The sequence below is a fragment of the Canariomyces notabilis genome, assembly GCF_033297395.1.
Source record: "Canariomyces notabilis strain CBS 508.74 unplaced genomic scaffold N656scaffold_1, whole genome shotgun sequence".
NCBI classification, from domain to species: domain Eukaryota; kingdom Fungi; phylum Ascomycota; class Sordariomycetes; order Sordariales; family Chaetomiaceae; genus Canariomyces; species Canariomyces notabilis.
The window spans coordinates 1,621,153-1,645,891 of NW_027041823.1; the positions used below are offsets into that span (position 1 = coordinate 1,621,153).

The following is a 24,739-nucleotide window of genomic DNA, read 5'->3' on the forward strand; positions in this document are numbered from 1 at the left end:
CTAGCTGGAGCCCACCCACTCGCTGGCTCGTACGAATCGTCCGCTCGTTATTTATCGACCATCTGAAGTGTTCGTTCAGCAGCAGCCCACGCGACTGCGTAGCCCGAACCGTTGACACAAACCCGACGCTCGCTGCACGATTGTGATACCCGCAAACACGCGATAGAGGGAGCACAAAGTCAATTTCCTTGCACCTCAAGCGGCCTATCATCCGTGGGCTTCGCCAGACGACCAACGCCGCATCCGCCAACCGCCCTGAAACCCGCCATTCGAATCCCAGGATCCCCAGGCATAGCTGTGGCAGCCACGCACTAGTTGTCCCATCTCGGCCTCACGCTCGTTTTTTAGTCTCCTGCACCACGCGGTAGCGGGTTGGCCGACCGCCGCTGATACTGCACTACCGCCCGCTGCGTGCACCCTAGCTGGCTGTTGCCAGTAGCGCAGTTGGACTCGCCGGCGCCACCGCAGAAGAGCGCGCGGCGATCGTCAGAGTTGCCTGCTGCCGCTGCATACCGAAGCTCGCTCACTTGCTGAACCACAACTTGGGGGCCTCTGCGTGATACTCGTCAATCGCTCTTTTCAAGTTTCCGATCTGCAAGTCCGGTTGGATGAGTCCGGACAAAGACGGCGAACGGACCGGCACTTATCCTCAATAGTTCTCCCCCGGAGGAATCAGGTCGCCGGGAGATCGTCATCTCATCTGCAGTCTGCGGGGGTTCGACGCAACATAACTGAGCACGCCAAGCGAACGAGGGCTGAGGAAAAGAAAGGGAGGGAGAAAAGTCTCAACCTGCAACAGCTGACAGGCCGACACCGAGCTTGACTGCGAATTGTGGTTTGGCTAGGCACAGGAGAGCGAGACATCGAGGGTTTCCCGTTTCGGTCGGGCGCTTCCCGTCATAGCCGGCCTTGCTGGTTTTGCGTCCTGCAGCTTGGAAACTTGACAAGCCCACTATCCCAGATCGGGCCTCCACCATGGCACCCTTGACTCCCCGACTCAAGATCCTATCAGGTAAGTCGCTGCACTCGTGCTGTACCTCCTCTCGGTTCGTTTGTATCTTTTTTGTCTACCTAGTCCTTGCCGCTCCAGCCTGCCTAGTGCGGCCTCGATTTCCGGGACGGACACCAGAAAAGAGTGGACATCATCTTGAAACCCTCCCACTCCCCCGTCCAACTCACCCGATCGCAACTACACTCGTTTGCCAAAAAACCTTTTTCTGGGAGCTGCTGCACATGCGACTTCGCTAGCAGAGCTAGAAATGTCGGACAATGAGCTGATGAAAGTTGTCACAGTGGGCGGGAATCAGGTTTCTGCCTTCTTATCATGGCGGCTGCAAGCGACTAATGCCTGCGACGTCACTCTCGTGTGGAAGACGGGTTACGAGCATGTATCGCAGTACGGGATATCTTTCAAGTATGCGCTCCGCTTCCTCCGCCCAACCTCCTTGTTTCCACAATCTCATGTGCTGACTGCGTTACGCCCAGGTCTCCCATCTTTGGTAACGAGCGGTTCAAGCCCAGGCATGGTATGTATTTCTTGCCCGCAAAGCTCCCCTCTCCCTTCCCTTCCGCAACAGCGCATCCTTTGCTGAACAGTTTATTTGCAGTCGTCCGGACCCCCGAGGAGGCAGCATCTCGCGGAGAGGGCGCGTTCGACTACGTTATCCTATGTATAAAGGCACTCCCTGATGTCTACGACTTAGCCTCGGTGATCGACTCCGTCGTGACGCCCCAGCACACATGCATCCTCGTCAACACCACTCACGCACTCGGCCTCGAATCAGCCATTGAGGAGCGATTCCCAACAAATGTGGTTCTCTCTCTCGTTTGCGGCGCTGATCTCGCACAGCTCGGGGCAAGCGAGTTCGAACACAAGGGGTCAACTGAACTCTGGGTCGGGCCGGCAAACAAGGTTTCCGGCATTCCGTCCTCAATACAGGAGGACATGGCGCATGCTCTAGCCATGACGCTAAGCACAGGCCAAGTTGACTGCAAGGTGTCAGATAACATCCGACAGCAGCAGTTCGAGCGAGTAATCGGGTAAGTTGCACCAATTTGTGCACAAATGAATAGAAGCTGACCTCATTTTTCTCCTCCCTTCAGCCCCATTGCCTTCCACCCTTTGACTGTGCTATTCGAGACGCCGAACTACGCTGCACTGCTCGAGAAAGTGGGTGTTTCCAAGCTGGTTTCCGACATAATCGATGAACTCCTCGCATTGGCGGAAGCCCGGGGGTGCAAGTTCCCGCCTGAGTTCAAACAAAACACAATTGATGAGTTCGCACGATCCAGCGCAGAGAATATCATGTGGCAGGATTATGTTGCGAGGCGGCCCATGGAAGTCGAGACTTACCTTGGCTCGCCCATCAGATTATCTCAGGAAACTGGGCTGAGCGTGCCGCGGGTCGAGACGTTATATGCCCTCCTCCATCATCTCAACATAGCCAACCGCAACCGGCCCAAGGTCGATGCCTCGCTGGGTCCACCGACCCGGCCGGGATCTCCGTCCACCATTCCCTCTCCTATTCCCCGGATATCTTCCCAGGGTACCCCGCGACTGGGCCCTAACGGGATTCCTAATGGAAATGGTATGGGCCGACCACGGCCCAGGGGCCCGTCGATGGGGCCACCAGGACCGCCGGGGCCGGGCATGCGTCGTCCTCCACCGCCTATGAATGGGGCGCCGCCCAATGGCTACGGACGACCCCCGCCCAATGGAATGCCGGGCTCACGGGTCCAATCGCGGAGAAGTTCCATGGAGGGAGCCGATCTGGAGGAGTTCAGCCACTTGGTGCTTTACGACGACATTCCTGAGGGTGGTGAAGCCGGCTACCCGCAGCCCAGCCCGCAGGAAATTGCTCTGAGGGAAAGGGAGCTGCAATTGCGGCAAAGAGAGCTTGCATTGAGAGAGCGTGAAATGAACCTAAGACGGGCAGCTGCCGGGGCGGGCCCGGGACCAAGAAGGGGACCTCCACCACCAATGCGAAACAACGGCGGTGCGTTCGATGACGAAGACGAAGACGACGATTATTTCGACCCCAATGGTACACCAGGGGTTCCGATGATCGACCCAGACAACTTCGACATGATGAGCGTCACGTCAAGGAAGAACCGGAAAGTGCCTAGTAGTTCCGCACAGTTTCGCATGAATCCCGAGCAAGATACGGGTCCCTCACGGGGAAGCAGGTTTCGACCTTGGAGTAGCAGGAGTCGATCGAGCCAGATCATGACGAACGCGATCCCCGGGCTCCATGATAACATCTTGGACGACCCGCTACTGGGATTTACGTCTAACCGGTATGGCACCGTTGACCGAGGGGCATTGCATGGGGAGTCAAGGTCCAACTCCCTCACGGCCGCCCGTCTGGACGAGCTTCAGTACAACCATGGACCGCCGCCTATGGGTATGAACGGGAACGGGCCTCGGCGGGCTAGTCAATCGCCGGGAACTCCCTACACCCCGTCGATCCGCGGCGGGGCGAGCGGGCGGCCGTCGCCTCCGAACGGGTATCCTGGCCCGCACATGAACGGCGGGCGTCCGTCTCCGCCCGACGGTGTGAAGCAGCCGATGCCCCGGTACCCTCCCGGTCACGGCAATGTCGTTGCGCCTCAGCAGGTGGAGCAGCACGCCGGGGTGAGCTCCCTCCACCCACCATTGGGCAAGAATGTACGAAGTCTGACCGGTAGTGCGAGCGGCAGCGCGGCCAGTGGTGATTCGTCCCATCTCGACTCGGAACCCTCTGCCCACAGCAGCCAGAGCAGTTTAGGTCCTCGCCCCCCGATTGGCGTCCGCTGATTGCGCCTTTTGTTGTTTTGTCCTTCTTTTTCCTTTTGCCTTCCTTTTTTCTTATTTTGCCTTGGTGCGTGCCCGCACCTTGATACAAGCCTCATTGTGCATGGCTGCGAAGATGAGCCGCGGCGTTTGCTCTGAAAAGATGAAGAGTCTGGTCTTAATCTTGGGAAAGGATCCAGCCTACGCCTTTTTGACCCGGGCGATGGCGTGTTGTTTGGTCTAGAAAGGAAAAGAGGTGTCTACCATTTGACCTTCCCAACTGTCTGGTCTAGACGGAGAGGAGGGAGACGAACACGACTTTACAAATGCATCGATTATGAGATCCTAGAGAAGCAAAAGAGCGTTGTGGAAGTGGATGGGGAATGGCAAGCTCTCTTGAAGCGACATTGGGGGCGGGAAGGCTTTATGCCTTATATACCTTGCCTAAGGTTGCGGAACAGCTACATTCGACGGCCGGCGGAGTGGAGATGGCGCGTACAAAAGGGACAAGACGCAAAAGACCTTAATATCTAGTTTCGGGGATTTGGGGTTTCCTGATGATCTGTCTTGTCTGGCTCGTGTGGAAGCGTGACAAGACGGGAAGGGAAAGCCTGAATCCTACCTCTCTACCTGCTGCTACCTACAGCCTACCTACCTACTGAATTACCTACCGAGTACATAGGGGCATTTTCATTGTTCTCTCTTCCTTCATTTATCCGCGACAGTTTTCTTTGCGTGATGTTTTCTTGACTTATGGTAACGCTGCACTGGTAAAATCGACTGCATTTGTCTGTCTGTCTATGCTTGGTCAGCCTTCGCATAGTGTTTCTTGCTATCTTTCTTTCTTCCATCTAATGTACTGTGTAAAGCGGCTTTTTACTTTGTTGCCTTGTTCTAGGATGCAAGGGTGGCTGGATTGCTGGATGGATGGGGTGGGAGGGTGGATGATAGATGGTACGGGATGGGACATAGCGTACCTTAACTTGTAATGAATGAATCAGACCACGCCTTCTTTCGAGGGCCACCTATCTACGCCACTTTAATGGTTGAGGTGACCGGGAAGGTTTCCTGGCTGCTGCTGGCTGTGCGTGATGGACAGTGTGGATGAGGAGTATTCGTCCGTCCTTTAGGGGGGACACTGGAGGTCGATTGCGGTGAGGGAAGTAAAACGCAGGGGAAGATGGTAGATAGGAGGAGGCAGTGTAGAGTATAAACTCATACCTCGGTCTCTTCCCCCTATACCGCCTTGTGTATGTCTATCTCGCAGTTCTGTAGATCATGTCTTTGGCCGCACCTCGAGGGCAAGGTGTCCCACCCTTGGTCCTAGTTACTATAGTACAGTACCTTGCCACGCGAGGTTTATGGGAATATCTGCTCCTATTTGTCGTCCACTAGCCGCTGAGGTCAGTCATGTAAATTACACCCCGTTGGAGTTGTCCGGATGATCTGTAATGGGCTGGTGGAGGCTTTACGTCGTCACTCAGTTCACGCTTTTCTTTGGCCATGCTAATGATATGTATGAGGGCCATTTCAGATTTGATAGCTGTGTAGTTACTGACTTACCTCTGGTGATATGGGTTGATGGCCCCCTTGACTCTGGAAGTTTTCTATGGTGAGTACCTGACTTGCAACCTTGGGAATGAGGGCGGATGTGAGCAGACTTTGAGCGCCAGTGTTCCAAAACCCATTCATAGCTCGCACTCTTTCTTAGCAGTTGCCATATGACAATATCCTCCACTTGAATGTAAGGCCATGCTTGTGGACGGAGCGACAGAAACCTCCAGGACTACGGTGAACGATGTTGGTGTTTCTGGGTGCTGAGGTGCTGTACTCAGTGGTAGTATAGCACGGTGCACACATCCACTATCCAGCACCTAGCCCCACCACTGGCAGTGCTGCAGTGATAGGGCTGCCCCGCTCTCTTGTTCTTCCAGAACATCAATCGAAAACTTGGATCGCAAAGAAACACCTAGTTCAACTTGCTTATTTATACGTCAAAGCATACGAGGCAGAGCCCATCACACGCCTGAGATAGCTGGTAAACTGGTGTCCAAACATCGTGGCTCGACCGTACCATTGTGCCGTAATCACCCAGGTCCGCCGAACACATGGCGACGCGCAGCTTCAACACAAACACAACATCCCGCCAGTCAATAGCCACATCAGGAGGCGCTGTCAAGGCTCGGCAGCTGGTACGTCTTTCCTATACTTGCAGCATACAACTAGGCCTGTTCGCTTCCGTCTCAAATACAGCATCTCTATTCATAGTCCCCAGTGCCCCTTTTGACCAAGCAGTCCCACTCCGGCTTATATGATACACCTGCAGTCCTGAAGCAGCGAGGCTACACAGACTCGTTCAAACGCTGTAGACTAACTTGTAATCACCATTGCCAGGCCCAACTCCACTCACAGCTGGCGCAACTCTCTGCTAATCTGGCCGACACTGAAAACCTCTTGCGTATGACAAGCGTGCAAGCCGAGTCCATGCGCGGGCTGGGCAGCTGGCATGCGGGATTGTAAGTGAACCGCATTCCCCTGTGCCGTCCCCGGCCGTCCCTAATACCGCCGTGGCAGGTTCATGGCCGCCAGCAAGGTTCTCGGAGAAGAATCGGTACAACAGCAACAGGGCAGCCAGTCGTGAGGTCTTGGGGCATAGCCGTCCATGATGCAGTGGCGGGGCCGTCGTTGTAGCGGTCCGTACCGTATGTCGGCCTTGCTTAATCGCAACGGCAAGGGCTGTGCTTGGCGGGCCGTTTGATATGAACAGCTCCTTCAGGGCGGTGGGATCGTGGATCGTGTTTGCGCTCAGAAAACATGGCCTTTGGCCATATCAAGATTGGGGCGCCGACAGGAGAAGCCGTAGTCGGTGCTCAGGATCCGGAGATGTCTCCAGGAACGAGCCTAGTCAAGACCAAGGCTAGTTATATAAGGAATACGAGCTCCCGTCTTCTGCACCATCAAGTTTCTCTGGTCTCGTCTTTCAAGGAGCTAGCCGACCATGGGTTTGGCTCCGTGCATTGTGAATGTGAGGATCACAGGACAAGCATTGGGGTCGACATTCCGACTTGGATAATCTCAACCCTTTAGTTTCTTTCGCTGTAAAGAAGCAGCGTCGTCTGAAACTGCTCGCTCCGTTTTCCTCTTCGGCCTCGACGCGCTGACTGGATATCGCCTTTCCCTTCCACATGTATGGCAGGCTCGTACCAGGACATCAGCCCAAGGCTTATTACCGCCCTTGCTCTTGTTCTCAACCGTGGATGTACAAGACTCGCCCTCGATGAGAACAGAATCGCAGAACTTGCAGATGGCCTGTTTCACTGCCGGCTTAAGGCGGATTCTGGTCTTGAGGGACACGGAGCGCAAATCAGTGGCCAACCGCCTGCTCATGCCCTGCAAGGGTACCGAGGTTGGACCATCCGGAGCTGGCAGACGTGCTGAATCACTGGGAGCGCCAATGCTAGCACCAGTGACATGAGAGCCATGGGTTTGGCGTTGCGTTGAGAGGAAAGTGGCGGCTTGCTGAAGGAACGAGATGCGCGAGTAGATGGCCTTGTTCTGCACTCCGCCGCCAGTTTTGTTCCCCTTTGCCATGGTGTGAGGGCTCAATTTCCTCGAGCATCTGCTGTGCTTGAGCGTCCAAGTCTCTTACACACAGCCCTTGTTTGACTTCGATAACAAGGTTGGGAACGAGACTTGAGAATCATCAAAAATGGAACGAACGATCGAAGTACGGAGTACCTCCGTACATATCTTTGCCTATCGTTGGGTGGTCCGTGCCCAATCGGCCTTTGCCCCCGGCTTAGCGTGCATCGCTAAGCCACAATTGGCTAGCGTTGGTTGCCTTCCGGCCTTTCGAGGCTGTGCATTCTTTCAACATCCAACCGTTCTTTTTCGCTTTCTCCTTCCTGCCTTTCAACCTCCCATCATCAACGCGCCAAGCCCGCCATCGAGAAACCACCATCTTTCTCATCAACGCGCGATACCTCTACCATCTTCATCAACCCTTTTCCTTAACCCTAGCATCTGAAATTCTTTGGGGCCCTGCGACACCGTCACGGAATCGCACCTGCCTCAATCCATAATCCTTTGTGTTTGTCCACTCGCCACTACTTCGCAAAGTCGATTACCAACGTCGCATCCATCAGCCAGCATGTCTGCCGAAGAGGATCTCATTGACTACTCCGACGATGAGCTTAACAACGAGACAGCCGCCCCGGCTGCCAACGGAAAAAAGGGCGATGCTACTGCCGCCGGCCAGAACGTCGATAAGAAGGGTTCTTACGTCGGCATCCACTCGACTGGTTTCCGCGACTTTCTCTTGAAGCCTGAGCTACTTCGCGCCATCGCCGATTGCGGTTTCGAGCATCCCTCGGAGGGTTAGTCCTGACAAGTTTCATCCCCAGCTTATCGTTAACCCCTCCTGCCCCTGCCACGGGTCCGTCCATCTCGCAAGCAAAAAAAGAAAAAAAGAGCAGAAGGCTGCGCAATGCAAAATCTGTCAGGGAGCCAAGTTCGTCTAGGGCGCAGGGGGGCGCGCAATCACAAAACAATGAAGGCTGTGGTCACCAGCTATCCATTGACTGTTGAGTGTCGGAGCACAAGCTTCTCTGAGACACCGCTGAGCTCTAGCGTGAGCAAACAATCTTTGCAGATGATGGTCATCATCATGCTCGGATTGAGTCGGCAATTTTGGGGAAGCGACAAGATCGCTTAATGGCTCGCTCATATCATGAGCTCCTTGCACCGAACCCCTCGTGGGACACTGTCTAATTGGGACCTTGTCCCCCGTCTCAATTCGCCGCCGATTACTGGTCATAATCGGCGAGGATTGGTGATAGCACCACTTACCGTGGGCCGTCACACTGCGCACCTTGCTCAGTTTGAGTTTTGAAACACAGATGTGACTTGGAGGAAAGGGAAGGCGGGAGAGTAGCTGAAATCTTTTGCTGCGACGATGGACGGGCCTGTTCCTTGAACCAACCCTAGTCCACCGACCCAGTCCTCGTTTGCGTACCCGATTCTAATGCGGTCCCCGACTACAGTTCAGCAGACGTGTATTCCGCAGGCTATGCTTGGTGGCGACATTATTTGCCAGGCAAAGTCGGGTCTCGGCAAGACAGCTGTCTTTGTTCTCACCACCCTGCAGCAAGTTGAACCAGTTGCCGGAGAGTGCTCGGTGCTAGTGATGTGCCACACCCGTGAGCTGGCTTTCCAGATCCGCAACGAGTACAACCGCTTCAGCAAGTACATGCCAGACATCAAGACTGGTGTGTTCTACGGCGGCACTCCTATCCAGAAGGATGCCGAGATCCTCAAGAATAAGGAGACGCACCCGCACATCATCGTCGGCACTCCCGGCCGTCTGAATGCCCTCGTTCGGGACAAGAATCTGCGGCTCGGAAGCGTCCGCATGTTTGTCTTGGACGAATGTGACAAGATGCTTGATCAGATTGGTGAGCACCCTTGACATACTTATCATTGCCTCTTATTCTGACATAGACCATAGACATGCGCCGTGACGTCCAGGAAATTTTCCGTGCGACCCCCCAGCAGAAGCAGGTCATGATGTTTTCCGCTACGCTCTCTGACGAGATCAAGCCCATCTGCCGGAAGTTCATGCAGAATCCGACGGAGCACTATGTCGACGAAGACACCAAGTTGACGCTCCATGGTCTCCAGCAGTACTACCTTGCTCTTGAGGAGAGAGAGAAGAACAGAAAGCTCAACGAACTGCTCGATGAGCTGCAGTTCAATCAGGTCATCATCTTCGTCAAGAGTACATTGCGTGCCACCGAACTCGACAAGTTGCTTCGCGAATGCAACTTCCCTTCTATCGCTGTCCACTCTGGTGTCAGCCAGGAGGAGCGGTGAGTTTCTTAACTCGGACCGCTCGAAATTCTGATGCTAATTGCCCAACAGTATCCGTCGCTACAAGGAGTTCAAGGAGTTCAATAAGAGAATCTGCGTCGCTACCGACGTCTTCGGGCGTGGTATTGACATTGAGCGGATCAATCTGGCCATCAATTACGATATGCCCGCCGATGCTGACTCGTACCTCCACCGCGTCGGACGTGCCGGCCGTTTTGGCACTAAGGGTCTCGCAATCTCCTTTGTCACCACGGAGCAGGACAAGGAGGTTCTGCAGTCAATCGAGAAGCGCTTCGAGGTGGCTCTTCCGTACGTGATCCGCCCGCCTCTCGTTTGATAAGTCGTATGCTAATTCCAGTTTAGCGAGTTTCCCAAGGAAGGCATCGACGCCTCCACTTACATGGCGGCTTAAGGTGGAAAACCGGTTCGAGCGTTGCGGTGGATTGCTTCCGCGTCTACAATCCTTCCTGTCGTCCTCGTCGGTGGTTCCTCTGTGGCACTCTCTCTTTCCTGAAGTAACCAGGCAAAAAGTAAAACGGGAAAAGCTCGAGAAAGCGTCAAACACTCTGTGTGTGTCTGGAACCAAACTCGGCCATGTATAACTAGACAGTTTTTGGTACTGGGAATCGGGAGGTCAGTCTTTCCTTGCAGAACGTTTTCTGGTCACTGTGCTTAGCCGGTGGCCGTGCAATCCTGTCCTTTTTCGTCTCCCTTATGGGAGGAAGATGTGTGCCCAACTGTGCGAGTTTGATCTTACGCCCTGCCGTCCCTCGTGTCTATTACCTACCCTAGGAGCAGTGGGAGTTGTGTCATATTAACCCTCCTGAATGGACGTGCCGCTGTTACCCGCTCTGTTTACACCAATCCCCTTGAAGGGAGTGGTCCCTGCTGATGGGTGCACACCTACAGTCTACACAGGTAGCCAACTAGCTCAAGGGGTTCGGACACCTCGGCTGAGGTATTGTATTGTACACTAAGCAGGCAGACGAGCAGGAGGACGCGTGAGCAACGCGGTATTCTCGGCGTCCATGGTGTCCATGGTGTGGCGAGGTGAGAGGTGAGACGTCTGTCTGTTGCGAATCTCGGTTGACAAACGAATGCCCAAAGGGAGGAAGGGGGAATGCGATGGTGTCAGCAGAGGCGCAAGCTTTTTTCATAGTCGTGAAGCCGAATCATTCCATCCGCACCCGCGTCCGCAATGAATCCCTCGCGATGGCGGCGATGGGGTCGTAGGTGTAGCGTAGTGGCACCTCTTCAAGGAACGTTCCGGGTCGCCGAGTCCGAGCCAGGCAGGAGAAGGCTTACGACACGGTGGATATACAGCCATGTCGATGTCGACAAGATGAGAGAGTGAGTAGGTGTGTGAGCGTGCGAATGAGTTAGTGAGTGAAGAGTGCTTGTTGTGACACCCGCCGTCCCGTCTTGTCTTTCCTCTGGAGTCGAATCATCCTTCGTCAGTCATCCTTCCTTAGTATTTTCAGGTCATGCCCTCGCCTTCGCCCCAAATGCTCTCGTGACGCTGACCGACTCTAGTGTACACTTTCACTCTAGAGTCTTGCCACACACTTCGGCTGGGAAGGGCGAACGACCCAACGGGATCATGACGGCTTGGGGCCGCGGGTTTGGAACGATATAACGTTAGCGCTCGGTTTTTGTCCTTTCTGCTTTCGTCTTTCGTCACCTGACTGACTGACTCCTTTGTGTGAGCTGAACTTGCCGGCAAAATTAAGTCGTTCTCTACTCTCTAGGCCCCTTACCATTGCGGTGGTCGTCTGGGTGGTAGGTATGCTACCAGCCACGACCAGGCGACCTTGCCGGATGTGTCGTGGTCAAGTTCCTTCCGCCTCACCCGCGCCTCTTTGGGAGATCGAGACGAGCTCCTCCTTACTTCTTGACTTACTGGCACCTCTGCCGGGGCCTGCCAACGACTGGAACAACAGAAGACAAATCACAGATACGCAGACAGTTGTGTAGGTAGTCAACTCACTCATCAGTCATCTTGCTCGCGGGCCAACTGCCTGCCCCCTGACCTAATCTCACGCCGGGCCCCTCGGTCTGCTTACGGGATCGAGCTTAAGAAGGCTCTTGGCGTTTCCGGTCCGGATGACACATCCTGAGTTCATCCGTCGGTACCTAATGAGTAATTCTGGTATAGACTACCATCGCGGGGCTGTTCGATAGAACAGGTAGCGCCCGGCGATTCTGATCATCCGTGACTTGACATTGACGAGAAAAAGAAGACTTTGTCTTTGTCCCAAGTCATACTTCAACGTTACCGTACATGTAGTGAAGTCGGTTCAGTCGTCTCGGGCTCAGACGAAACATGACCCTTTTCGGTATCTAATTCGCATTTGACTTCGGACACCAGCTCGGATACGAGTAAAAAACCAGTAAGCGCGCCGAGCACACGATGGCCGCTGGTGGTTAGTAGGTTGAGAACATGCTGCTGATGGTTGGCCCGTTGATCAGCTGATTACTATACGGATACAAGGTGAGGTACCACCATATTACACGGTATGTCTGGTGAGCAGAAGGTTGAGGAGACCTCGCTCGAGACAGAGGCTGGTGGTTGAGTTCCCAGCTAAGTCAAGACGTAAGGCCGAATATCAAGGGCAAAGGCTTGGCATTTCTGATTGTAATCCTTATTCTCTGCCGATGACGGCGATCTGGTACATGGGATAGGTCCATATTTGCAGGCTGTGAAACCGCAAGAATAGGAGTTCCAGGGGAGGAGCATTCCTCTGCCCTGCTGTTGGTGCTGCTGCCTGCACTCAAACGACGTAAAGTGGCTGGCAATTCCTTCCATGCCCCGTTTATTTTATGATGGACAACGGACGGTGCAACAGCACCATGTTCTGCAGAGTCGCCGCAACACATGGCAAAGACCATGCACTCTTTGAATTAGCTCCTTGGCTAGGCGCTATTTCGATTGATCGTGGATTATGACGCTCGATGCCAGGCTGAGCTTTTACCGCAGCCACTGCAGTGCGTCGCTTGCTAAGAAAGGTGAATGTGGGGAAGCGAAGTGGATATTCGAGGGGCGGAGTTTAGGCGTTCCGTCACCTGCGACAAGAAATGGAACCCTCTCAGCTGGGCTCTGACGACGGAAGGGGAAGATGGATTGATTCAAGCCGGCACCATTGGTTCTAGGTTAGCATCTGTGTTCAAGATATCACCACCCGTTCCTGGGCAGGCTTCCAGCACAGGTTTGTGCAGTGAACATATGATGTGGTGAGGTGGAATCCTACGGTACCTCTCAAGGCTTTACTAACATACAGGTGTTCCATGGGTAGGTAGGCTCGAGGTACATACCTAGGTAGGTAATACCTCCATGGGAACCCTTTCCCAGCACCGTCAAGCGCAGTCGGCAAGCCACAAAGGCTGAATCTTCCCCGGGCAAGCGGTATGCCCGGCTCTCACGGAATACCGTAGAGGATGACAAATATCTTGGTCTCGGCCTTGGAATTGTTACGGAGTTGCTTCGCATTGTTTGTAAGGCGTCTGCTACCAACAATGGCCAGGGGGCTGTCGTGTAAGATGGCTTTTCAGTCACGGAAAGATCTTACAGCATTACCTAGCTTTCCATCTCCAGGCTGACATAGGCTACTGTGTAGGCTACGTTTGCGAAGACATGAGATTCGATTATCGTAATCAGGTCCGTGTCGATATTGCTGACGGGATGCTTTACCGCCTTCAAGCGCGGTTCAAGCGCCCCAGAAGTGCAGCCGCTGGGCCGCGCGGTAACTGGCGGCCATTTGGAACTGTTTGGGGAAGCTAGGTGCTTGTGTTGCCCCATGTCTGAACGACAACGTGATCGAGCTCTTGAAAGCTATGTTGGTGGCCTCCTAGCATCGTGTCGCTCGCGTGATTCAGGATGTCTCCTGACGCGTTGCTCGGCCATCATCGTTGTTCGGGAAAACACCCCATCGTCCGATATCGCGGGGCTGATCCAAGACTCAATCAGCGGGTCTCGGTTTGAGTCATCGCCAACACAACCGCGTTATGACCTGCCTTGAGCTGAACTAGCCTCCGAGGTTGTGATTGGTCTAGACTCATACCGATTGACAATGCTGAAGGGACATCGTTTCCCTCTGTCCGCCTCGCGAGACGGCGCCAGCATCGGCAGCTCCCTACTCCTTCATTGACTTTGAGAACCCGTAAATCTACATGGTCTCGAGGTTGGGTTGCTCTGCATCCAAACGGGCGTCACTGAACCGGCAGCGAAACGCTCGACTGCAAACAACATTCTTTTAAATCGGTGACACCGCTGACTGAAGCGGGGAAAAGCCGCTGCCGGAAGTCTTTGATTGGATGAGCTTGGGTTTTGCGATGCTCCTCTCGACCAGCTCCATGCGGTTGGTGAGGTGATTTTCTGTATTGTAGCAATATTATTGTAGCAAGCTGCGATGTTTGTTCCTGCACATACCCGTACAAGGCCATATGACATGCAAAGTGCAATTTCACTTCGTCGGTTCCTCCGCATCAACTGAGTGTGGAGTTTGTGGACCTCGAACGCTGGGTTGGAGCCGGACATTCCGAAGCCGGGTTCTTCGAGAAAACCTCCAGTCGCCGGCGTAACCGCATTTGGCACTGGCTGTGCGACGGACATTGACGACACTGCGAAGGACCCCGCGAAGCACAGCCAGGAAACGCAATGCGGGGAAGTTGCGCAGCTCTTGACTTCACAAGACGCGATCGACGTCAATATGTATCATGATACGAAAAATGTCCGTGGCACTTGAATATATGGAAAGAATTTCCATTTCCTTGTACAGGCCGCAAGATATGAGTGCCTCGCAACACCCGGACTCACCGGCGCCCGTCGAGGTGCCGTACAACTCTGATGAAACGGCTGGCGGGATTTCCGTTAGCGATGCAAAGACGGCCTTCGTAGCCAGACATCAGTAACGAGTTCTGATGAAGGTTTGTACATCGGAATCCACGAGGAGGCTGCTGATGTTGTGTGATAAGTTTATCATTTCAATGCACTGGGGATGGGAGGCTTGGACTTTTGGCCCGGTACAGCCCAGTCTGAGTCGCCAGTGTAAGTGTAAGAGGGCGCATTGACCACCTATAACACACTGCCTCATGTCTCATCATGACGAAGCCTTCAACGCAAATCTTACACAGCCTAACGTTAGAGTAAGTTCAAGCGTAGATGTTTTCATCAGAATTGTAAGTTCAGGAATGAAGTATGGGCATCGGGCGGCAGGCTAAGTCGGTGAGTTACCTGGCCGCTGGATGAGATTTCACTTACTAGTATCCGTAATCTCTCTCTCTTCAATGGCGCACAGTGCAACAAGCAATTCTGGCTGTGGCGAGTCGAGCTAACATCCCCACTTTTCCAGACCTGAACGCCCAGCCTAATTATCGCAGTGTGAGTGAGTCAACTTCATCAATCTTATGAGGCCTCATATGAATCAACCCAATAAGACTTGGTGATTGAAGCCATCATAGATGAGGAGGGCTCCATGTTATGGATGGGCATAGCGCAAGGAAAAATGATTCTTGTAAAACGGTGCCTGCCAAAGCCAAAGTACCGGTAATTCCATGTTAGACCTGGAAAATGGAAACGGACATGAAGGCGAAGAAGAGGTGTGAGTGAGAGAAATGCTCACTCTGTGAGTGGATCAACAGTGCAAGGGTGTATGAATTGATGATGCATCTGCGCCATTGCTATCAGGCTAGACCAATTTCAGCGACCAAGACGTGCCAGACAGGGGTCGAATTGGCTTTGTGTGCAGGAAAGCTGCTGAGCTGGCCACACACTCTCACCCACATTCCGTCCCCCGCCACTGTGCAGCAGCTGGGGCCAATCAGGGCAACGGTGATTTTACCACTTCTTCCATCCCACGGCCGAGTTGAAACTGGCGAGGGTGACTCGCTGTGAGATGGTGCCGACCGGCAAATTGATAGCAGAGAGGAGAAGGAAAGGAAGGATTTGGGTAGGGAGGGGACCCCAAATGGTGTGCCTACAAGCCAGCCAACACACATCTCTTTGGATGAGGCCATCGACACTCCTCGAACTCATAGTAGGGACGCATTACACAAGCTGGAGATGGTGATGGATAACATTATAATGAGGAACAATCTCCCGACTCTCCAGCTAACTTACCAGCCCTGTAATCGCGCCGCCGCTGCTGACCTAGGATGTGTTCTGCGGCGAGGATGGGCTCGACTATCCCTCACAAGTTGCCTATCCTGCTGAGTGTGAACAGCCAGGGCCTGGTGCTGTGGAGGTGGTGGAGGGACTGCAGGAGTGGAGGTTGGCTCAGGTTGGGAATTTGAAGGGGAGGTCAGGTCGTGCAGACTTGGCTGTGGGCTCCTTTTCCAGCGCAGAGTGGAAGTTTGGCGATTCGCCTGTGCTCCTGGTCTAGCAGGCACCCCCTTCAAAACTACGGGTACCCTGCGCCCAGCCGCTGCCGAGATGCTCCTCTCTTCTCTCCCATCGTTAACAGCAGCAACGATGTCCAACCTCAAGATCTAGGAAGAAGCGACTCTCTCGTAGTCTGCTTGTGAGATCTGTGTATCTTCTCTCCACTCCGAATTTGAATCATCGTACTGTTATTTCTTCCCATAAAAGTCTTGTTCTCTTTTTTTTTCGCCTTCCCCAGCCGAGATTTACTTGGTGCCGTGTCCTAATCCAATGATTGCCAGTCTGTTTGTCTAGACGTTTCCCTTTTTCGCGCGGCATTCACTTGCTCCCTGCGAACAAAGGAAAACAGGACCAACAGACATACACTGCCTTCCAGGCTCCGTACAAAACGATATCCTCCCGATTCGGGCAGCCAGCGCTCGGCCGCGCTCGCCGACAACCGTCATCTTCGACCGCCCGCGCTTCTCGATAGACCAGCCGACCAACAACAAGGAATCCGCCTCCCCCTCAAAGAAAGGCGAGGAAAATACGTGCATCGCAAACAGCTCAATCGTTCCCTTTGCAACCAGCTGTACTCACCACTCCCTGGTGACCATACCAGTTGCCACAATTCTCCTAGAAAAAAGACCCGTTTTCAGGCTTCCACCAACGGAGCTAGTCACACCACAAGCCCGCCAGTTGGGGCCACCTGTTTCCGTGGCGGCAAGTTTCGGCTAGACCCTCGCCACCCTCAAAAGCACCCACTCACTGCTGGAAGAGTCATCGAGACCCAGGGGCCACCCGAAGCCGGCAAGACTTATCTCAGTCGCCCAAAGTGACACGCGCCCTCACTCTACGAGTCACATTGCCGCTGCTGCCCTCAGGCTGTCGCCAGCGCCGATACTTACATTAAAAAGGTAGTCGGTTGATCTTGGTGCAGCACCGCAACCGCTAGTCAAACTGCCGGTACCTGCATCGCCTGCGTTGCCTGCACGCGCCTCCAATCGCACCTCGAGCCTCTCCCTCTCCTGCTAAGCTTCGCACTGCCTTTGCCTGATCGCCGCCAACGCCACCCGTATGGTCCAGCGCTAGCTACCATATAACCTCAATCCACACCGTTCTTCCGCTCATCTCGGCGAAAGACACACACAATGCCTCTGGCGAGCATTGTCTCTATTCCAGCCGTCGTCCCTGCTCTGTCTACCGGTTTGATCTTTCGTGAAACATCGGCTTCCGGCGCCCTGCTCTAGAAGCCCTCTCTCTTCGACATTCACGGTTCCGCGACAGGTCCATGTGGCTTGCAGCAGATCCCTCGTATCGAAAAGGTTCACGATCTGGTCATCCCCTGGTTAAACCGGTAAACACTGCCTGACGACGGCTGGAGGCCATTGGAAGCACACCTACCTTCCTTAAGCCAAGATGATGTGCAACTCAGTCTTCGAACCTCCCACCCTCCTCCGCAACCCTCTTCACAATGCACCTTACAACCTAACACTCGCAATTGCCGCATCCACTTCCTCCACTTCGGTCTGGTCCGACATCTCTTCGTCGCAGCAGTCCGACGACAATGTTTCAACTGCTGGCTCCTCCGACACCGATTCCTGCGACTCGTACTGCTTTTCCCAGGCCTCGACCCTGTCCCAAGCCTCGGTGAGCTCGCTTGGGAGCTCTTGCGAACGCGCGATCAAGCTCCACGAACCTTGGCCCAGGGACCACGTCCAGCTGCAGGCGCCGGCCGAGCTCCCCGCCGAGTTGCGGCAGAATCCGCGGCGCACATCCAGCTCTGCCATCTCGCGCACCGGACGTCCGCCTACGCTGCAGCGGCAGGCCGATCGCAAGATCAACTTTGTCGATAACCTCGTCGGTAAGAAGAACTCTCATCCACTGTGATGGACATGCACTCAATGGCGGTTTATTTTCTAGATACATCGACACACATCGTCGAGGCTATCTGGCCGACGTCGTCGGTTGTCCCTCGCAATGAGAGCGGTAACAGTGCCGTGCTGCCTCTGCGCACCTTCATCCAGGAGACGCTACGCCGCTCCCGGACCAGCTATTCCACATTGCAGGTGGCTCTCTACTACTTGATCCTGATTAAGCCTCATGTGCCGACCCACGATTTCACCATGGAGCAGCCCGACGATCGTCGCGCATGCCAGGCAATTCAATGCGGGCGCCGTATGTTTCTCGCTGCTCTGATCTTGGCATCCAAGTACCTTCAGGATCGCAACTACTCGGCCCGCGCTTGGAGCAAGATCTCCGGGCTTAATACCCTTGAGATTAATCAGAACGAAGTAACTTTCCTCCTAGCCGTAAACTGGAAGCTCCACGTCACCGAGGAGGTCTATAAGCGGTGGGCGGACTGCGTGGTGAAGCTCACTCCGACCCAACCGCCTTCTCCTGGGGGAGCCGCACAGCAACTCTACGAGCGGCAGTGCGACGACTTCCGCCGTGTTGTCCTCAGCTTGAGCCCAGACCTGGACAATTTGGAGGAAATCGCCCCTTGGTCCGCGGCTTCGACGCCGACCCACGAGCTTCCTCCAAGATCGCTGTTTACGCCCCCCACCGAGCGAACCGGCTCGTTCGGGTCCGACAAGATGGTCAATCTGTCGCCCAAGTCCCGGGCCGCTCCTGCGGTTATGGAGCCAGCTCCATCGACTGCATTTGCAACCGGGCGCTTAGCTCCGGCGCTGGGGCTCCTGCCCACACCCCGGTTGACCCCACAAACCAGTGGATTCAGCACTCCTGCAGTGGGTGCTGCTTCCCATCTCCTCGGCAGATGCTCTTCGATGGGCTTCGCCATGGCCCAAGTTTCAGGCTCGGTAGCCGCCCAGTCCGTGGATCGCTGGCCGCCTTCGGTAACATCGTCCCCCGTGAGTTATTTGACTCGTCGCTCGTCTCTCGCCAATTCTGTCTCAACCGCGTCCTCGCCCGAGTCCATGGTTTCGGATTTGTCCCGGCTCTCACGCTCATCCTCCATCTCTTCTGCTTCCTCGGTTTGCGCGCCGTCATCCAAACTGGATGTACAGGCGCGATGCCGGTATGCGAAGCTGTGCAGTGAGAGGCTGAGCCTGAGACCCACCATTGCCTCGGTTCCCGAAGACCAGGAAGAGAGTTGCCTGACCGCGTCGCCCGAGTTCCACATGATTTCAACGGGGAAGGAACTCTACGATGGCTCGTTGGATCTGCCTCTGGCGCGCAGGCAGCGCGAAGTCGATGATGCTGCAAGAGCTCTCCAGGAACTGCAGCGTTCCGGCGCTTGCCGGCCCGCGGTGCCGGTCAGGGCTGGGTCCAAGCGGACACGGTCTCTGTCAACAGTGCAGGACGACGTTCGTGAGATGCTCACGGGTCATGGCGCTGGTGGCAGCCCGTGGTCCGAGTCGATGGTTCGTGCCCAAGGCGAGGTGTATCAGAACAAGAGGCTTTGCTGTGCGGACGAGGCAGCCCGTCAATTCACGTTCCCTTCGCTCCATCCCGCTGTGGGTGGTCCGGGTGGCCCGGGGATGTGGGCGGGGATCTTGAACTGATTCTTGTCACGCAAAAACTCGTCATTTCTGTCGAATACCTAATATTTCCTATGCTCATCCTATGCAGGTGCCGCCTGCACATGCAAAACCTACCGCACATACATACATACCTACACTTGTGATACTACTGTTTCTTGTATCGTCCCTTTCGAGAGTGGATGGTGAAGGGCGATCTCGGTGGCGTTTCCTAGTTCAACAAGACAACCTTGGAGACATTAAGGCCAAGGGAAGACGGGCGAAAAGCGCGCTTCGTTTGTTTTGCATGCATTTCCTGGATCCTGGGGAAACGGCATTGGGGCGGAGGCGGAATCCTGGTCAATTTTGGCGAAGGCGGTCGATGTGTGTACGATGTAAGAAGTTGTTTGTTGACTCTTTTCCTTTTATTCTCGGTCATCACGGGGTCGAATCACGGCGTCTCAGGAACGGGATGCCGAAAGGGGAGAGGATTCGAACTACTAGGAGCATAATGGGATGGGGCCAGGCACCGCGGTACTGAATTGGTCCGCGGCCTGAAGGCACGGGTTTTGCAGATGCCACTTTTTCCCCCTTCTACATCTCTTACCCTGCTTTCCTTGCCTGGAACTTATTGCATCAACATGGAGTTACAGGAAATACCTATGGGTTTTTTTTCTCTCTCAGATCCCGAGACCTTCGGGCCCTCGAAGAAGGAAACTCGACCACAATGGAACCGGATTCTCTCTTGGTGAGATCCTTTTCCGACTAGCGCAATAGCAGTAGCTCAAGATATCGTGCTACTAGGACATAGCAACATCGAGCAAAGCTATTGACACAGAAATCAGAGCAAACAAGCAAGCAAGCGCGCGAGCGAGCGAGTGAGCAAGCAAGCAACTACCGTGGGTCCCTATGCAAGTGGGACAACGAGAGATGTCTCTCCGAGTGCTAGCTAGCTGAACGAACTGCCAAACAGGCAACCAGTCGTTGTCGTCGTCTCGCCGTTGTCGTCGTTTAACTACTCGCTCCCTGAGGAAAAGAAATTTCTTCTGCCGCGCCACGAGTCTGATTCCCAGTGGACGGGTGAGCCCCCGAAACCGGCCGTGGTCCGTCGAGTGACTCGAGTTAAGCAAGTCAGGGGCGACGGGCGTGTGTTGTGACTCCTCCGGACTTTTATACTACGAATAAAGTGAACCGAACGGTGCTAACATTCTGAGTGGAAGCTTGCCGATTATCATAGGCTCTCTCCCCGCCTTAGGCAAGCAGTATTTGTTTTCTTTTGCCCTTTCTTTTCCGTCCGCCTTCTACTACTAACCAGGTCAACGCCAAGCTGTCGATTTACTTTGTTGCTCTGTAACCTTTCTCTCCAAGCACCTCCTTCGCGGGAGTGGCAATCTCACGTTGACTTCTCACTGGCTGCCGAAGCCCGAGATCAACAAGGAAACGAGCAGCCAACGGGAAATACGGAAAAGGGGGGGGCGGTTATTTTTGCTAGCTCGGTAAGTTTTCACTCTACCCTTTGTGTTGCCGAAGCGACGCAAACGAGAGGGGGCAAGTTGGAGATTTTGGAAACTTGCCCCCTTCCCCCGAGGCCCCCCGTGTGAGTCATCCGGCCCCTCCTCGCCTCACCTCAACACCATAACGTTATGTTGGCGTGCTTTTTTTTTCTTCTTTTGATTTTTCTTTCATTGTGCTGCTCATGTCTGGTTGGTTGGTTCAGCTTGGTAGCCTGAGCCGCTCCAGTCCATGCCTACGCTAGAATATCCTTAGTGTATGAAGAAGGTAGGTTGGGTTAGGATCGGGTGGTTTTGTGCTAGGTAAGTTATCTAAAGGAAAAACATACCTTGGTACGAATAGTGTATAATTGCTTCGTTTTTGGCCGTTGCCGTCGGTAGCGTCATGGCATGCCTACAACATCCCCATGCCCATCACCATCATGGTTGATGCGCCGTCCCTATGTGCATGGTGGAGAAAGCTCACTTGTGTAGTCACTCGCTGCGCCAGCTAATAACACACCTTACCCTGGAACCCTGTGTGAACCTCTCACGATCCATCTAATGTCATCAAAGTCCCGTTGTGCCTCAATCTTGCGCGTCCTTGTGCTTGTGCTGTGCTGCACTTGTGTTGGGCGGGAATGAGTCGTTTCTCCTCCGGATGAGTCGGATAGGGCCGGCCGGGTGGGACTGGAGTACCTACGTACTAAGAACCTTAACTGCCTACCCTGAAATTAAGCGCCACGAACAAAAGGACCAGACGGAGCGTGTAAGAATGGAGACGGATAACCGTAGCGGCAGCTGGTCCGTTAACGTTGACGCGTCGTCTCTGCCTTGAGGAAAGTGGCAACCATTTAGGTAACCAGCCTAGGTAGTGGAAGGGGCGAGTGAGAGGCTCACGCTTGGCTCACCAAGGTACCTCCAGGATCTGCCCTTTTGTCTCCCAGGTAGTCGTGCAAGATGTTGCTGGCCGTTCCGGTTTGAGGTAACTGTTGTTCATCCACCGTTTCGGTTCGTCTTGGTGCCATGAGTGGTTGGTTCTGGAGTGGAGATGCCGGCTCAGATCACCGAGCGTCCCGAAAGCTGCTTCCGTTGGCTATATGTACTTTGTTCAGGTCGATGGGGCGGAGTACAGAGTGTGCCGGCTTGGACGCGCTGGAGATTGCCAGGGGATGCATTATTCCGATATCTGCTGCACATCTTTCCCCTTCTCATGGGGAAGTGAGCAGTGAAGCCCGCGCATGGTTGGTATCGGGTAGGGCAATATTCGCGTCCTCAAGCGGTGTGCGGTGGAAGAGTACAGGAATATCCAACTGAAAGCTGCTGATTCGATTAAATAATGATGTCTGCTTCCTTGTCGCATATTTGTCTCATATTTGTCTTGAAATAATACAGAAGCTTGGTGTGCTGTAAGCCAAGATGAGAAGAGTAATGCTAATCATCTATATGTATCATACAGGAACAGCACGCACCGTTGTTGCAACACCAAGCACAGCGTTGGTTGCTCATGGCCTATACAGACAACAACCTTCGCCACAAACGCTCAGTCTAATCCCGTAACCCGAAGGCTCTTGAGTAGGCGGTCCCCCAAAAAAAAACAAACTCCAAAGTGGCGTGGAAGGCGTGCCCCAAAGGCATCAAAAGGGCCACTTTTTCCGTGTCTGCTTTGTGTTTTTCAGCATGTTGATCCTCCTCAGCCGCTCGCGGTTGCTGGGATCGAGCAGGACGTCTGTGCCATCTTCGCGGAACCAGTGGCCTTCATTCCCCCTCTTCATCGAGCTTCCGTACATCTTGACCCGCTGCACCTTGCGCAACTTCACCAGCCCGTACCAGCAGACCAGCAGGGAGAAGAAGGTCGAGATAGCGGTGACAGCGCCGAAACCCCAGTTGGTTTCCTCGATGAAGTTTTCGAGGTTCATGCCGTAGAGCCCGGCCAGGAAGGTGCCCATGGCGAGCCCGAGCGTGCCCACGCTGAACTTGAGGTCGAGCAGCATAAGCGAGTTGCGATTGGCGTCGAGGATCGCCCGGATGCTAGAGATCCCATCAGTTAGCCCCTAGACAACAACAATAACCCCACGAATGGGCAGCTCAACACCAACATTTCCTCGGTATTTCGTATGCTCGACACCAGGTTGCTCGCCTCCTGGACGACTTCGTCGCAGATCTTGTTGTACGACTCCAGTAGAAGCTCCACCTCGGTGTGGTCATCCTCGCCTCGGAAGAGGTCGTGCGTCTTCTCGGTCAGGTACATGGCTGCGAGATCGTCGTCGGCCTCGAGGAGCTCCTCGAGCGCATCGCGCACCAGCTTGGCCTTTTGCTCGAACGTGCTGACCCGCTTGGAAAGCACGAGCAGGATCCTCAGCTTCTCCCGGTCGATATCATCTTCCAGCTCGCTGAGGATGCGGATGACGGGGTCTCGCACCGACTCGAAATCGGCCTCCAGCTCCGACGTCACCGACATGAGCACCGCCTCGAGAGCGCGGAACTCGTAGGGCAGGCTGTTTGCCCCAGACGTCTGCTTTTGCTGGAGCTTCCCCTGTAGGTCGTACATGAAGGCCGATTGGGGATACGACGAAGTGGAGCCGTAGACATCAAACAACAGAACGCGGTCGTGTTTGATGAGGACCTTTAGGTGGAGCAGGTTAATGAGAATAGCCGAAGGGCGGACGAGGATGTGCGGGAGATTGGACGAGTCGATCTTGCGGAGATCGCGCGGAAGGAGACCATACTATGGTGGCGTAGACGTTAGCTACCACGCCGGTTGGATGGCACACAGCCCTCGACGCGCGCATACCTTGGCGATTAGCTCACTCTTTTTGAGCTCGCCGTCGACCATGATAACCTTGCCATTCCCGTCCACCTCGGTACACCTGAGCCTAGGGTCCAGGGCGGCTTTCGCGGTCAAGGACCTGCGCTGGAAGATGGAGCCCGACTCCTCTTCCAGCTGCACCCTAATGTCTTCCTCCTTCAGCGGGTCCCTCTGGCTCTTGGGTCTCGGACCAAAGAGCAGCTCCTGCCATGTCAACTTGTCGCCGCTGTCGGTTGACGCATAGCGCCGGGCGCCGCCCACGGTAGGAGAGAAGCCGTGACTCTTGATGCCTGCCGTCGCCGCCGCAGTGCGCTGTTTCCTCGGAGTTCTGTGGAGGAGAAGTCCGCCGACGTCGAGGAGTGTAGTTTGCGCGGGAAGTCTACGCTGTGCAGCAGCCGTAGTGCTCGACGGTCTCAACGAAGACCTCGGCCTGCTGCAGGTGCAGACATGACGCGCAGACCAAGCAGAGGCGCACTCTGTGAAGGAAAGGGCTTCGGATTGGGCGCGAAGGAACCTGAGAAGCCTCTGTGATGGCACTGCGGGTTTCAATGCCGGAGGCATTGCAGACGCTCGGCGGTTGGGTCGCTCCGGGGCTGTAATTTTTGCGTCGTCGCAACTTGAGATTTCTCTTTCGAGAAGTCGAATCGAAAACTGCGGAATGATTGCCGGGGGCGTGGATGCGGCCACACCCCTGAAGCTGCCAAGCAATGACATTTCGTGGGGAGAGGGTGTGCATTTAGTGCAAGCAAAGGGGTAAACATAACAGCCCCAGTGCTTTCAAGGGGTTTATGTGTCGAAGGTGGTTGTTGACGTCGATATTCAACTGCTTTGGGATACAGATGGGATAACTTTCATCTGTTTTGCCTGTCGGACTACCTACTTAGGTAGCTTAGTCTCTGAATCAGGTCCCGAAAAGTTGATTCCCTGCTAGATTGACCTCTATATTTTGTAGCAATCCTCTTT

The 24,739-nt window shown here is 54.5% G+C and overlaps 6 protein-coding genes across 6 annotated transcripts; 4 read left to right on the forward strand and 2 right to left on the reverse strand.

Moving 5' to 3' along the window:
• Positions 1–975: 975 nt before the first annotated feature.
• On the forward strand, positions 976–3,796 carry N656DRAFT_700051 (2-dehydropantoate 2-reductase-like protein; the record flags this gene model as incomplete). Its single annotated transcript, XM_064810833.1, has 5 exons — positions 976–1,012; positions 1,294–1,414; positions 1,486–1,526; positions 1,608–2,040; positions 2,104–3,796. 5 exons carry the CDS (start codon positions 976–978, stop codon positions 3,794–3,796), a joined length of 2,325 nt encoding a protein of 774 aa, XP_064675051.1.
• Positions 3,797–5,880: 2,084 nt separating this feature from the next.
• On the forward strand, positions 5,881–6,413 carry N656DRAFT_793953 (uncharacterized protein; the record flags this gene model as incomplete). The annotated part of the gene is made up of 3 exons (XM_064817222.1): positions 5,881–5,964; positions 6,167–6,288; positions 6,347–6,413. The coding sequence occupies 3 exons, from the start codon at positions 5,881–5,883 to the stop codon at positions 6,411–6,413; spliced, it is 273 nt and encodes a 90-aa protein (XP_064675052.1).
• Positions 6,414–6,847: 434 nt separating this feature from the next.
• On the reverse strand, positions 6,848–7,363 carry N656DRAFT_700127 (Rpr2-domain-containing protein; the record flags this gene model as incomplete). The annotated part of the gene is made up of 1 exon (XM_064810843.1): positions 6,848–7,363. One exon carries the CDS (start codon positions 7,361–7,363, stop codon positions 6,848–6,850), a length of 516 nt encoding a protein of 171 aa, XP_064675053.1.
• Positions 7,364–7,922: 559 nt separating this feature from the next.
• On the forward strand, positions 7,923–10,052 carry N656DRAFT_786222 (P-loop containing nucleoside triphosphate hydrolase protein; the record flags this gene model as incomplete). The annotated part of the gene is made up of 5 exons (XM_064816504.1): positions 7,923–8,148; positions 8,815–9,225; positions 9,279–9,639; positions 9,692–9,949; positions 10,004–10,052. 5 exons carry the CDS (start codon positions 7,923–7,925, stop codon positions 10,050–10,052), a joined length of 1,305 nt encoding a protein of 434 aa, XP_064675054.1.
• A 7,362-nt stretch (positions 10,053–17,414) lies between these two features.
• Positions 17,415–19,522, forward strand: N656DRAFT_700278 (uncharacterized protein; the record flags this gene model as incomplete). The annotated part of the gene is made up of 2 exons (XM_064810856.1): positions 17,415–17,859; positions 17,919–19,522. 2 exons carry the CDS (start codon positions 17,415–17,417, stop codon positions 19,520–19,522), a joined length of 2,049 nt encoding a protein of 682 aa, XP_064675055.1.
• Positions 19,523–22,312: 2,790 nt separating this feature from the next.
• On the reverse strand, positions 22,313–24,384 carry N656DRAFT_773637 (cora-domain-containing protein). The gene is made up of 3 exons (XM_064814096.1): positions 23,762–24,384; positions 23,067–23,695; positions 22,313–22,998 (listed from the first exon to the last, which is right to left on the reverse strand). Exons 1-3 carry the CDS (start codon positions 24,335–24,337, stop codon positions 22,605–22,607), a joined length of 1,599 nt encoding a protein of 532 aa, XP_064675056.1. The 5' UTR covers positions 24,338–24,384; the 3' UTR covers positions 22,313–22,604.
• Positions 24,385–24,739: the final 355 nt, after the last annotated feature.